Source organism: Budorcas taxicolor, chromosome 1 (genome assembly GCF_023091745.1).
Source record: "Budorcas taxicolor isolate Tak-1 chromosome 1, Takin1.1, whole genome shotgun sequence".
In the NCBI taxonomy this organism is placed as follows: domain Eukaryota; kingdom Metazoa; phylum Chordata; class Mammalia; order Artiodactyla; family Bovidae; genus Budorcas; species Budorcas taxicolor.
Window position 1 is genome coordinate 7,612,501 of NC_068910.1, and position 13,041 is coordinate 7,625,541.

Consider the following 13,041-nt stretch of genomic DNA (forward strand, 5'->3'; position numbering starts at 1 on the left):
TGGAAGTGGACAAACAGGAGATGGCAAGAGTGAATGTCGATATTATAGGAATCCAGTGAACTAAAATGGACTAGAATAGGTGAATTTAACTCAGATGACCATTATATCTACTACTGAGGGCAGGAATCCCTTGGAAGAAATGGAGTAGCCATCATGGTCAACAAGAGTCCGAAATGCAGTACTTGGATGCAATCTCAAAAATGACAGAAAGATCTCTGTTCGTTTCCAAGGCAAACCATTCAATATCACAGTAATCCAAGTCTATGCCCCAACCAGGAACGCTGAAGAAGCTGAAGTTGAACAGTTCTATGAAGACCTACAAGACCTTTTAGAACTAACACCCAAAAAAGATGTCCTTTTCATTATAGGGGACTGGAATGCAAAAGTAGGAAGTCAAGAAACATCTGGAGTAACAGGCAAATTTGGCCTTGGAATACGGAATGAAGCAGGACAAAGACTAACACAGTCTTGCCAAGAGAACACACTGGTCATAACAAACACCCTCTTCCAACAACACAAGAGAAGACTCTACACATGGACATCACCATATGGTCAACAGTGAAATCAGACTGATTATATTCTTTGCAGCCAAAGATGGAGAAGCTCTATACAGTCAACAAAAACAAGACCAGGGGCTGACTGTGGCTCAGATCATGAACTCCTTATTGCCACATTCAGACTTAAATTGAAGAAAGTAGGAAAAACCACTAGACCATTCAGGTATGACCTAAATCAAATCCCTTATGATTACACAGTGGAAGTGAGAAATAGATTTAAGGGACTACTTCTGATAGACAGAGTGCCTGATGAACTATGGATGGAGGTTCATGACACTGTACAGGAGACAGGGATCAAGACCATCCCCATGGAAAAGAAATGCAAAAAAGCAAAATGGCTGTCTGGGGAGGCCTTACAAATAGCTGTGAAAAGAAGAGAAGCGAAAAGCAAAGGAGAAAAGGAAAGATATAAGCATTTGAAAGCAGAGTTCCAAAGAATAGCACGAAGAGATAAGAAAGCCTTCCTCAGCGATCAATGCAAAGAAATAGAGGAAAACAACAGAATGGACAAGACTAGAGATCTCTTCAAGAAAATTAGAGATACCAAGGGAACATTTCATGCAAAGATGGGCTCGATAAAGGACAGAAATGGTATGGACCTAAGAGAAGCAGAAGATATTAAGAGGTGGTAAGAATACACAGAAGAACTGTACAAAAAAGATCTTCATGACCAAGATAATGACGATGGTGTGATCACTCACCTAGAGCCAGACATCCTGGAATGTGAAGTCAAGTGGGCCTTAGAAAGCATCACTACAAACAAAGCTAGTGGAGGTGATGGAATTCCAGTTGAGCTATTTCAAATCCTGAAAGATGATGCTGTGAAAGTGCTGCACTCAATATGCCAGCAAATTTGGAAAACTCAGCAGTGGCCACAGGACTGGAAAAGGTCAGTTTTCATTCCAATCCCAAAGAAAGGCAATGCCAAAGAATGCTCAAACGACCGCACAATTGGACTCATCTCACACAGTAGTAAAGTAATGCTCAAAATTCTCCAAGCCAGACTTCAGCAATACGTGAACCGTGAACTTCCAAATGTTGAAGCTGGTTTTAGAGAAGGCAGAGGAACCAGAGATCAAGTTGCCAACATCCGCTGGATCATGGAAAAAGCAAGAGTTCCAGAAAAACATCTATTTCTGCTTTATTGACTATGCCAAAGCCTTTGACTGTGTGGATCACAATAAACTGTGGAAAATTCTGAAAGAGATGGGAATACCAGAGCACCTGACCTGCCAGTTGTGACTAGAGACCGTAAATTAGTCACAAATTCTGTCTTCATGGGTAAGTGGTTTTAACCAGCTATTCTCAGAAACACATTCCAAAAAAATAATGGCAAGGAGAAGTAGAGTGATGGGATCTAAAGCCGGGAATCAAGGGCACCCAAGGTACTGACCAGAGAATGACTGGATGATAGACTATGGGATCTTAGCTGGACTAGGAGGGATGTGGCTATAGGAAGGGCTGAGACACAGAGGCTAGAGGGCTTGATGAAGGAGAACAACAGTACAGAAGGAACGAATGCAGTGAGAAATATCTAAGGAGTAGATGCTGGGATCAGAAGAGTGAGCAATTTTACTGTGAAAGTTCAGTGGGGAATCAACCTAACAAGTCCCAAATCTGACTGTTAGTGTGGATGATAGTGGAGTGAAACTGGAGTTAATGAGCTGAAAGCCCGGGGCCCTGAGTGGAAGTCAACATGGGCAATTAAGCCACCAGGATGATGGAGAAAACTAGGTGAAGAGAAGCTCCTTATCCACATACCCTTGTCTTAATAAAAGAGGAGGCAGTCAGGCAGACAGTGGTAATCAGCAGTGATGAGCAGAGTGCAGGGTGGGGGCTGGAGACCGCAGTAGTCTGTTATATATCTACCTACTGAAACCTGTAGGAGTAATGGTCAGGAAGAGGCACTGCAGCCAGGAATACCACCTTCTGACCCTCAAGGATGAGGCATGTGTGAGAGGGAAGGAGTACCCTCAAGGAACATGTTGAGGAATGTTCTGGGATTCAGTTCAGGATGTCAGGAGGATTGTCTGCAGTGGAGTTCAGATTTCAGAGGGCACAGAGGAGAGCAGTGGAGAAAAGGGAGCATTAGGAAGGGAGGCGAGGGCAGAGGAGACAAGAAGAAGAATGCAATCAGAAACTGACCTGGGGTACTGAAGATGGCGTGGACGGGGGCATAATGACATCAAGTGGCCGTATGTGTCCCAAAAAGATTGACCCCAGCAGAGCACAGGTAAGTGAAATGAAGCCTCTCAGTCATGTCCGACTCTTTGCAACCCCACGGACTATAGCCTAACAGGGTCCTCCATCCATGGGGTTTTCCAGCAAGAGTACTGGAGTGGGTTATCATTTCCTTCTCCAGAGGATCTTCCCAACCCAGGGATCAAACCCAGGTCTCCTGCATTGTACTCAGGCACTTTACTATCTGAGCCACCAGGGAAGTCAGGTAGACACTGGCTAAAAAGATGAGGGAGGGATTAAGATGCTGATAAAGAATCTGCCTACAATGCAGGAGACCTGGGTTTGATCCCTGAGTTGGTAAGATCCCTGAAGAAGGAAATGGTTACCCACTCCAGTATTCTGAAGAATTCCATCAGAAGAGTCTGGTGGGCTACAGTCCATGGGGTTGCAAAGAGTCAGACATGACTGAGCTACTCACATTTAAGATGCTGCAGAACGTGTCATTCTTCAGTAAGCGAAGGACTCAAGACTCTCTAAAGACTGATGTCTCCCTTCCAAGGCTGTGTTTACCGAAATTCTTTCAAGATACAGACACTAATATGGGACACAGCATAAAATAAATGGACGAGATGAAACACCTCTGAGAGAGATTGCGAAGGGTGGTGGGCAAAGCTGGGAAAGTTACCAGATCACAATGCAAGTCTGACCCCAAGCGAAGGACAGAAGGAAAAAGTAGGGTGAGGGAGAAGCACCAGTCCATCATCCAGGAACGGGCCCATCCCAGTGGCCCTATTAGGGATGGGAGCAGCCCACTGACTGGGAGCAGCCCTTGGCAGGCAAGGCCTTCGCATGGATGCAAGGATGTATTTTTGGAGTGAGAAAGCTGGGTTCCTCAGCCAGTTATGCTCATTCCCACACAGCACAGCAGTATTTGCATGTCTGAGGTAACATTTCTCGAAAACATGTTCTGCAGAGCACTTAGTCCATACGCAACAGCAAGAGAATTAACAAGGGAACTCCATGATCTAACAACTGTGGGAAATACCACATACTTTCTCCAGGATCCAAATGCTTATCAGCACTTGAAGAGCTCTGAGAAGCACTGTAGTAAAGACTTGTTTTATATTTTTAGTCCACCTATCTTCTAAACATCCTTGAGCAAAGTCACTCTCGCCCATTTTTTACGTTTTTTAGCACAATGCAGAATAAACCAAACAGACGTTGAAAAAGTCTTTGTTAAGGATATAATTAACTACTTTTCTTCCAGTAAGTACATATAAAATCTGTATTTCAGAGTTGGTCATCAATACAATTGTTTTTTGAAAATCTTGTCTCCCCCTTGTTGCCCTCCCAGGTAGCCCAGGTAGTAAGAGGACTAAGCACTAAAGAAATGCTGTAAGCTTGGCCAGGATGTGGGAGAAAATGTGGGGGCAGGATGAGACATTCTCAGAATCCCTACAATTACAACATGAAGGTATGTTCCCCTTCAATCTACTGCTCAGCACCAAACAACAAACCCAGAGGAAAATTGACGGTTTTCTCAAAATAGGTTTTACACACTTTCCATCAAGAAGTAGTTCTATTTAAAAATTATAATCGCTGCTATTTGGGAATATCAATATCAAAGTTTTTTTTCCTATACTTACCAAATTTTCTGGAATATTTACTAATAAAAATTAGATAGATAATCTGACAGCATTGATGAAGCCATTTTAAGAAACAGATAAAGTATTGTAATTCTAAATTTTTGAATACCCTTTTCTCTGAAAATGCCACCACACTAGGACATATCAAGCATCCTAGCAATCTCCCATCCTTCACTCAACTAATTTAATGTTGTATCTATGAATTAGCATCCAGTTAAGAGGCAGGAATCATACCAGTAATTTGAACAAAGAAAATTCACTACCAAGAACTGTTAACCAGTCAAAGGGGACTGAAAATCCAAGGGAGGAGGAAGCAGGTACAGGGAGTGGCCTCCAGGCTGAGGTAGAGCACCTGAGAAGGAACACACCTGGAAGATGCCTGCCCTTGCAAATCTGAGATTCAGACCTTGTCAGAGAGGGTGACTGCAACCCTCTAGATGGTCAGGAAATTTGCCAAGGTGCTGCCCTTTGGGGCTGGCGAGTAGGAAACTGCCTGAAAGGGCACCAGTAAGACACACAAGAGGGCGGGCGTCACTCAGTCTCCACACAGCACTGTCAGCTCATCCCAAGGAGCAAAAACAAACAACAAAATCCTGGAGCCAGAGTGAGAAGCCCCGGCCCCTTCCTGTGATCCTCAGCACCTGCTATGCCAGCTGGCAAAGGACAAATGTTTACAGAGTTCGGCTTGAGGATCACAAAGCAAAAGAAGGAAGGTGGGTTAGGGGCTAAAAGGCAATGAATTACTAACAGGTGCACTGCACCCTCAGCTTTTTTTTTTAATGGAAACCCAATGTAACATGAAGAACAGTTCCACATCTCCTGTCAAATTATTGCTAAGTGTGTTTTCCAGTGTGTTTTCTAATCTCCCTGATACAAGAACTCAGTAACACGGAAAAAAATGAGTTGAGTATAAAGTATTGGACCTAATCATTTGCTGTTTCATCTCATCAGAGATTATCTTGTCAGCAAGGCTTTCTCCGACTATTCTACGTAAAATGTGAACTCCCAAACCACCCTGGCCCCTCCTAGTCTCCTTCCCTGCTTTACTTTTTGCCACAGAACTTCTCTCCTACCACCTTCAACTTACATACTTATTTTGTTTTTGTCTGCAATGTAAGCTCCATGAAGGTCAGGATGTTTGTCCACTGAACAGTGCTGGGCACATGCTAGGCATTTTATAAACAATCTTTGAATAAATGAATGATCTACATGTTGGGGGGGAATAAGAGTTATAACATGATAGCCTCCTATACTGAAACTGGGACTGAACTTGAATAAACACTTTTCTAAAACCATACAGACTGCCAACAAACACATGAAAAGATGTTCAACATCACTAATCATCGGATAAATGCAAATCAAAACCACCTCGTTTCTGTTAAAATGGCTATTATCAAAAAGGCCACCAATAACTAATGTTGGTGAGGATGTAGAGAAAAGGGAACCCTCGTACACTGTTGGCAGGAATGCAAATTGGTGCAGCCACTATGGAAAACAGTACAGAGGTTCTTCAAAATTCTAAAAATAAAACTTCCAGATGACCCAGCAATTACACTCCTGGGTATATATCTGAAAAAAAACATGAAACCACTAATTTCAAAGATATAAGAACCACAACTTTCACAGCATTATTTACATTAGCCAAGGTATGGAAGAAACCTAACTGCCCATAAACAGATGAATGGATAAGGAAGATGTGCTGCATACATGTACAATGGAATATTACTCAGCCATCAAAATGAATGAAATGTTGCCATTCACAACAACATGGATGGACATAGTATTATGCTTAGTTAAATAAATCATAGAGAAACAAACACTGTATGTTATCACTTATATGTGGAATCTAAATTTAAAAAGCAAACTCACAGATCTAAAACAGAAAGAGCCTCACAGATGTAGAGAACAAACTAGTGGTTACCTGTGGAGAGAGAGAAGGGCCAAGAGAGGGGTAAAGGATGAAAAGATACAAACTATTATGTATAAAATAAATAAGCAACATTGATATATTGTACAACACAAGGAAATACAGCCATTATTTTGCAGTAATTTTGCTGTTGTTTAGTCACTAAGTCATGTCCAACTCTTTGCGACCCCAAGGACTGCAGCACACCAGGATTCCCTGTCCTTCACTATCTCTGAGAGTTTGCTCAAACCCATGTTTATTGAGCTGGTAATGCTATCCAACCATCTCGTCCTCTGTCATCCCCTTCTACTCCTGCCCTCAATCTTTCCCAGCATCAAGGTCTTTTCCAATGAGTCGGCTCTTCACATCAGGCAGCTGAAATATTGGAGGTTCAGCTTCAGCATCAGTCCTACTAAAGAATAACTTTAAATGGAGTATAATGTATAATATACTGAATCACTATGTTATACACCTGAAACTAATATAATATTGTAAATCAACTATACTTCAGTTGTCTAAAAGACTGGGGTTTAATTATATTTATCACAGAATCATGTGAAATTTGAAGTTTCCTAGAGAAAAGCATTGTTCGGTAAGGATCACCCTAACTTCCTGATATTCAAATGGACTTCACTTTCAGAATTATTTTATTTGGCTTGATTCCCAGAATTCTGCTTATTTACATCCAGACCTTGGACTTTTTTTTTTTAATTGAGATTGCAGCTCACAAACCTCAGAATGTAGTGAAGTTTCACCAATAATGATGACCCTATTACAGTTCCAGATACTAAAATGGTAAATAAAACCTTCCTCCTGCTTCAACTTTAGACTTTTAAACCACTCCTTCCTACTAATTTTCAATTTTCAAGCATCCCGTGGTCTTCGAGATCTAATATACAGTATAGTGATTACAGACAACCAAACTGTATTATAAACATTAAATCTGCTAAGAAAACAGAACTTTATTGTTTTCACCACATAAAAAAATTGGTAATTTTGTTAGCTAACACTACCATAGCAATCCTATTGCAATATAAATGTATCAGTATGGCACACCTTAAACTTCTAGAATGCTTTTCGTCGATTATATTTCAATTAAAAAAAAAAAAAAGAACTCCAAGGTCTGGGTGTAAATAAGCAGAACTCTGGGAATCAAGCCAAAATAAAAGAATCCCGAAAGTGAAGTCCATTTGAATATCAGGAAGTTAGGGTGATCTGGAATTTACCGAACGATGCTTTTCTCTAGGAAACTTCAAATTTCACATGATTCTGTGATACAGATGAAGCACCTGCTTGCTATTTTCCTCCACTTAACCACACAATGTGCAGTGTGTATGCTCACGGGGATTTTTTAAGTTTCAAAGTTTGACTTGACCCTCATTCCCCTCTGGGAGACTGACCAGTGAGCATCAGGCAATAAAGCACCATGAGGCACCATCACTTCGTCAAAGTTGTGGGGGTACTGATGTGTCTCCAAATAGCCCAGCTCCAGGGGGCAGAACCCCCAGGGCACGGTGACCCTCACTGACACACAGAAGCCATACTGGGGGATGATGGGGGAAGAGTTGCTGGGAAACATTCACAGCCCAGGTTCCCAGCAGCACCGATCTCTCCCAACCCCTTCCAACCCCTTCCTACAGAGGAACACCACGAGTTTCCCTCTGGGTTAAATTTAATGCTTGTCACATATTTGTCCAGGCGTTTATTGTTTATTTTTCCTTTCCCTTAATAGATCCCTCAGTTATATTTCTACTTTGACAGGTCCACATTCTGCACCGCCTATCACCTCAAACACATTTTTGGCATTAACAGAAGTCTTTTAACCAGTGAGATGAACACAAAGCCAACATGTAAGACTGGTCCCCAAATTAGGTCCATCACAGGTACAAAAAGTTGATCCAAGAGTTCATACAGATTTTCCAGTTACTTAAAGTTATTTTTCTCAGTTGATCTTTCTTTCCAACTACCCCCATCTCCCTTCAAATTTGGACTCTCAGCTTCCTTTCTCTCTGGCCTTAAACGTCACCCACCCCAGCCTCAGTCTAAGGTTGAACTTGTTCCCCTCACATTCTCTGCACAGCATCTCGATAGAGCCTTTGTGTTCTCACCATGGAATCTTCCTGCACTAGGCCCTTCTTATAGGAGCAGGGTCAGCTCCTAACATCCTTCCTAACTCCATCGATTTCCCCCAGGCTCACTGGTACTGAGGTCTCATCTCTGCATCCACTCTCTTCCCGAATGACATCATTCTGTGGCTTCCACTGTCCCCACATCCTCCCTTGGGGACCCATTCTTCAGCCAAATATCTGACACACAAAAAATGTCTCTCAAAAAGAATAAAGAAAGTCACTCAGTCGTGTCCTACTCTTTGCAACCCCATGGACTATACAGTCCACAGAATTCTGCAGGCCAGGTTACTGGAGTGGGTAGCCATTCCCTTCTCCAGGGTATCTTCCCAACCCAGGGATCAAAGCCAGGTCTCCCACATTGCAGACGGATTCTTTACCAGCTGAGCTATGAGGAAAGCCCTGTTACTGTTCCTCTCAGTTACTGCTACTTTCAAAAGTAACAGTACAAGTCCAAGCAGAGTTGCTCACTACAAGTTCTTGAAGACTGACCCATATGCTAATACTGATGAAATGCTACAGGGGAGCGTCAGCCCGGTCTGGACACAGTCACCGCCAGTCACTGCGTATGACACTTGTCTGCTGCTACCCACTACCTGCTCAGAGTTGCACATCAGAGCACTTTCCATCCCTCCCTCAGTATCACTGAGAAGCAGCAATAACTTAGTTCCTTATCTGGGGCAGCCGGCAGGATGGCCACAGGGAAATCAAAGGCGGGGTGCGGGGTGGGGGTGGGGAGAGCAGCAGCAGGAGCAAACAACTTCCCGGTTTCTCTCTGCAGCTTGAGAAACTCTCTAGGGGTTAGTGGGAGCTTTCAAGTTGCTTTATTTCGCTTAGTCCCCGAGACCTGTGACTGGTGGGACACAGCCACCAGGGGGATAAACAGTGGTTTCTCTTGCCCCAAAGGGTCAGGGGCCAGCTATTCAGAAGGAAGTTAGTCTTTCATCTGGCCAGACGGCTCCCACAGCAACTCGGATGGTAGGTCAGGAGGCTGTTCCCTCCCCTCCCAGGAACTCGGTCACTGGTAAGTCATCGACATATTTAACCAGTTGTGTCCATTTGATACTTAGAGTGGTTTCACTTTTGCAAGCATTTATTTATATCCTTCGAGACAAGAACTCAGACTTCTCTGCCTATCACAGGAAGCTGTTTACAGAGGGTGAGCAAACTTTTTAAACACATAGGAACTGTGACTGACACCAATTTTGTGAAACTAAACCCTGGTACTTAGTTCTCTCTAATTGTGTTTTTTCTTATATAGCTTCAAGTAGGCAAGTCTTGTTTCTACCAAGAGAATGAAGTTGTATGAAGAAGGGTAACATTTACTTTTGTCTCCCTGTGGTAGCTGGCATACTACTAAACACCTCAGTGCTTAATGAAGGGATGAATTAGAGCAGCTGCGCTCGGGCTGCAGGGGCATGTTAAAGAAATGTTTATTTTAAATCTTCTGAGTTGTAGACCTGCTCTGGCTAAAATAAACACCAGAAAAGAATGAGTGTGGCTGCAGGGGCTCTAGTCCTGTGTGCTGTTTCATCCAGGACCACACAGCTGTATGAAGGAAAAATAACCTTTCATTTCTCCCCAGGGCAGCCTGAAGATGGCTAATTACACGTCAGCACCAGAGGATGACTATGACGTCCTCATCGAGGATGATCTGAGTAACAGCAAAATAGAACCATGCGTCCCATACGACCCCAAGATTCTCTCAGCCCAGCTGGTGCCTTCCCTCTACACCACGGTGTTCATAGTTGGCCTCCTGGACAATATCTTGGTTGTGTTTATCCTGGTAAAATACAAAGGACTCAAGCAAGCAGAAAATATCTGCTTCCTCAATTTGGCACTTTCTAACTTGGGTTTCTTGCTCACTCTGCCATTCTGGGCTTACGCAGCCTCTCATGGGGAGGGCTTTGATGACCCCCTGTGTAAGATTCTCCTGATGCTCTACTCCATAGGCCTGTACAGTGAGGCATTTTTCAACATCCTTCTGACTGTGCAAAGGTACAAGGAGTTTTTCCACGTGAGAAGGCGCTTCTCGGCCTGTAGGACTGTGGCTGGCAGCATCCTCATGAGCGCTCTAGTGTGGGTCACAGCCACTCTGGTCACTTTGCCTGAACTTGTTTTTTACAAACCTCAGATGGAAAGCCAGAAATCCAAGTGCTTCTTTACCGGACTTCACTTCTTACCAGATGATGAGACATTCTGGAAGCATTTTCTGACCTTAAAGATGAACATTTTGGGATTTCTTTTGCCACTGTTTGCTTTTGTATATTGCTACGTGCGAATGAGGAAAACACTCCAGTTCCGGAAGAGGAACTATGGCCTCTTCAAGCTTGTTTTCACCATAATGGCAGTTTTCCTTCTGATGTGGGGACCCTACAATATTACACTTTTCCTGTCTGCTTTCAACGAACACGTCTCCCTGCATGGCTGTGCCAGTAGTTACAACCTGAACAAAAGCGTTCAGATCACGAGAATCATCGCCACCACCCACTGCTTCATCAACCCTCTCCTCTACATGTTTCTTGACAAGGCATTTAGGAAACACCTCAGCCGCCTTTGCTGCCTGTGTAGTGACGCTGCACCGCAACCCACTGAGGAGCCTGCCCAAGGCACCTCAGGGGAAGAATATTACCTTTCTCCCTAAATGGAAACTAGCTCCTGTCAAAGGCAGGATAAATAAACATCGATTTTTCACTCATCGCCTTGTCCTGTCCAATAGTTTTTTACACATCTGTATATAAAATAGGGTACAGGGAGAAAAGGGGGCAGTGAACAAACACCCACCAAGCGCCGAATCTGTCTCAGGCAATGTGCTAGGCTCTTGACAAACACGAGCTCCTCCACATCTCACTGTTTGCTCATGATATGGGTGGAATTAGTCTCCTTTCTCTGGGGAGGAAACAGGCTCAGAAATTTGTCTATGATCACACAGCTAGAGAGTGGCAAAGCTGGGACACAAACCCAGTGCCATTCACTCCAGAATCTATGCTGTGGCCAGCACACCAAACTTTCAAAATTCAGGTGAGAAAATACATAAAGAAAATATGCACTTTTACAACCAACTGGACCACATTCTGTAAGAGAAGCAACCTACTCACACAGAAGTAATTTATCAGGCACCTTTCCTTTCATGTAATTGAAAGAGCTGGCTAGCTGGAGGGTCTGGATGGCAAAACCAATACAGTATTGTAAAGTAAAAAAATAAAATGTAAATTAAAAAAATAAAAAAAAAGAGGAAAACAGACTTTCTCTGTGGAAAGTACTCTGGGTCTTCTTGGCTACTTGCCACACCCTCAATGAGCCCAGATAACCCCAACCGCTAAGCCTCCCAAGGTTTCTAATACTTCCTCCTATTTAACAATAGTGAATGTAAGATTGTGTCTAGAAATCTTTAACACAAGGCATGCTTTGTTCTTTTCAGTGTAACATACACCTTAGGCCTCACCACATGTAACTACAAAATGCCACAACAGGCTTGCCGGGTGCTATCTAGCCCCCGTTTTCTGTTACATATCCCAAGTAGAGGTGACAGCTTAAATGTGGGATGACTATGGACAACAACCTCTCACCTCCATTACAGAGGAGGGAGGAGGAAGAGGTAGCACCTGGGAGAGATCTCATAGTAAGCACTGCTGCTGCTGCTAAGTCGCTGCAGTCGTGTCCAACTCTGTGCAACCCCACAGACGGCAGCCCACCAGGCTCCCCTGTCCCTGGGATTCTCCAGGCAAGAACGCTGGAGTGGGCTGCCATTTCCTTCTCCAATGCATAAAAGTGAAAGTGAAGTTGCTCAGTCACAGGCTATACCAATCCCTGGCTCTTTCGTGTCCTCACAGGGTAGTATGGATGGATCGTGTCCTCCGAAACATTCATATGTTGCAATCCAAGCCCCAGTGTGACGGTATTTGGAGATGGGGACTTTGTGGGGTAACTTGGTTTAGATGTGGAGCCCTCAGGAAGGGATTAATGCCTTTTAAGAAAAGACACTAGAGAATGTGTTCTCTCTGCACCATGGGAGGACACAGCAAGAAAGTGACCACTGGCAAGCCAGAGAGAGAGCCTGCACCAGAATTCCACTGGTCCCTCAATGCTGGACCTCCCAGCCTTAAGTACTGTGAGAAATAAGATTCTGTTGTTTAAGCCACCAAGTCCGTGGTATGTGTTGTGACAGCCTGAGCTAAGTCAGGACTCATCCTGAATGACATTAAATAGCAAATAAAAACACCATGACAAGTTAAGAGCAAGACCTCAGAAGAGTACCCCAGCAGATATGAAGAGAGGAGAAGGAGAAGGCACGTGGGAATCTTCTTCACATGCTGATATGAGTAGGTCTGGACTCTCCATTCACCTCTACCACATATGGGACAGAAATTGCAGACAAAATGACATTGGTTTTGGATGTTCACAGACACAGTGCTGAAATCACAGAATACATCTTTTCAGAATTTTCAGAATGAAAACATGGGCGTATATAAATTCTGACAGTGACTCAGAGTGAAATCGTTATTGAAAAGCAAAAGTTTGTGAAGGATGATCCAGTTACAACAGCTCACACACATAAGTAGTATATTTGGAACATTGATAATCCAGCAAGATCTTCTTTCCCTAGCAGGAGACAGTTGTCCTAA

The 13,041-nt window shown here is 43.4% G+C and overlaps 1 protein-coding gene across 6 annotated transcripts; it reads left to right on the forward strand.

Moving 5' to 3' along the window:
* Positions 1-2,749: 2,749 nt before the first annotated feature.
* Positions 2,750-11,093, forward strand: CCRL2 (C-C motif chemokine receptor like 2). 6 transcript variants are annotated; one of them, XM_052641627.1, is made up of 3 exons: positions 9,521-9,575; positions 9,678-9,731; positions 10,007-11,093. In XM_052641627.1, the coding sequence occupies exons 2-3, from the start codon at positions 9,712-9,714 to the stop codon at positions 11,058-11,060; spliced, it is 1,074 nt and encodes a 357-aa protein (XP_052497587.1). In that variant the 5' UTR covers positions 9,521-9,575; positions 9,678-9,711; the 3' UTR covers positions 11,061-11,093. The 6 variants fall into 6 exon arrangements, with proteins under 6 accessions (XP_052497539.1, XP_052497724.1, XP_052497777.1 ...); XM_052641709.1 differs by having other exon boundaries at positions 9,535-9,575; positions 10,002-11,093; XM_052641579.1 differs by lacking the exons at positions 9,521-9,575; positions 9,678-9,731 and adding an exon at positions 2,750-2,790 and having other exon boundaries at positions 10,002-11,093.
* The last annotated feature ends 1,948 nt before the right edge of the window (positions 11,094-13,041 follow it).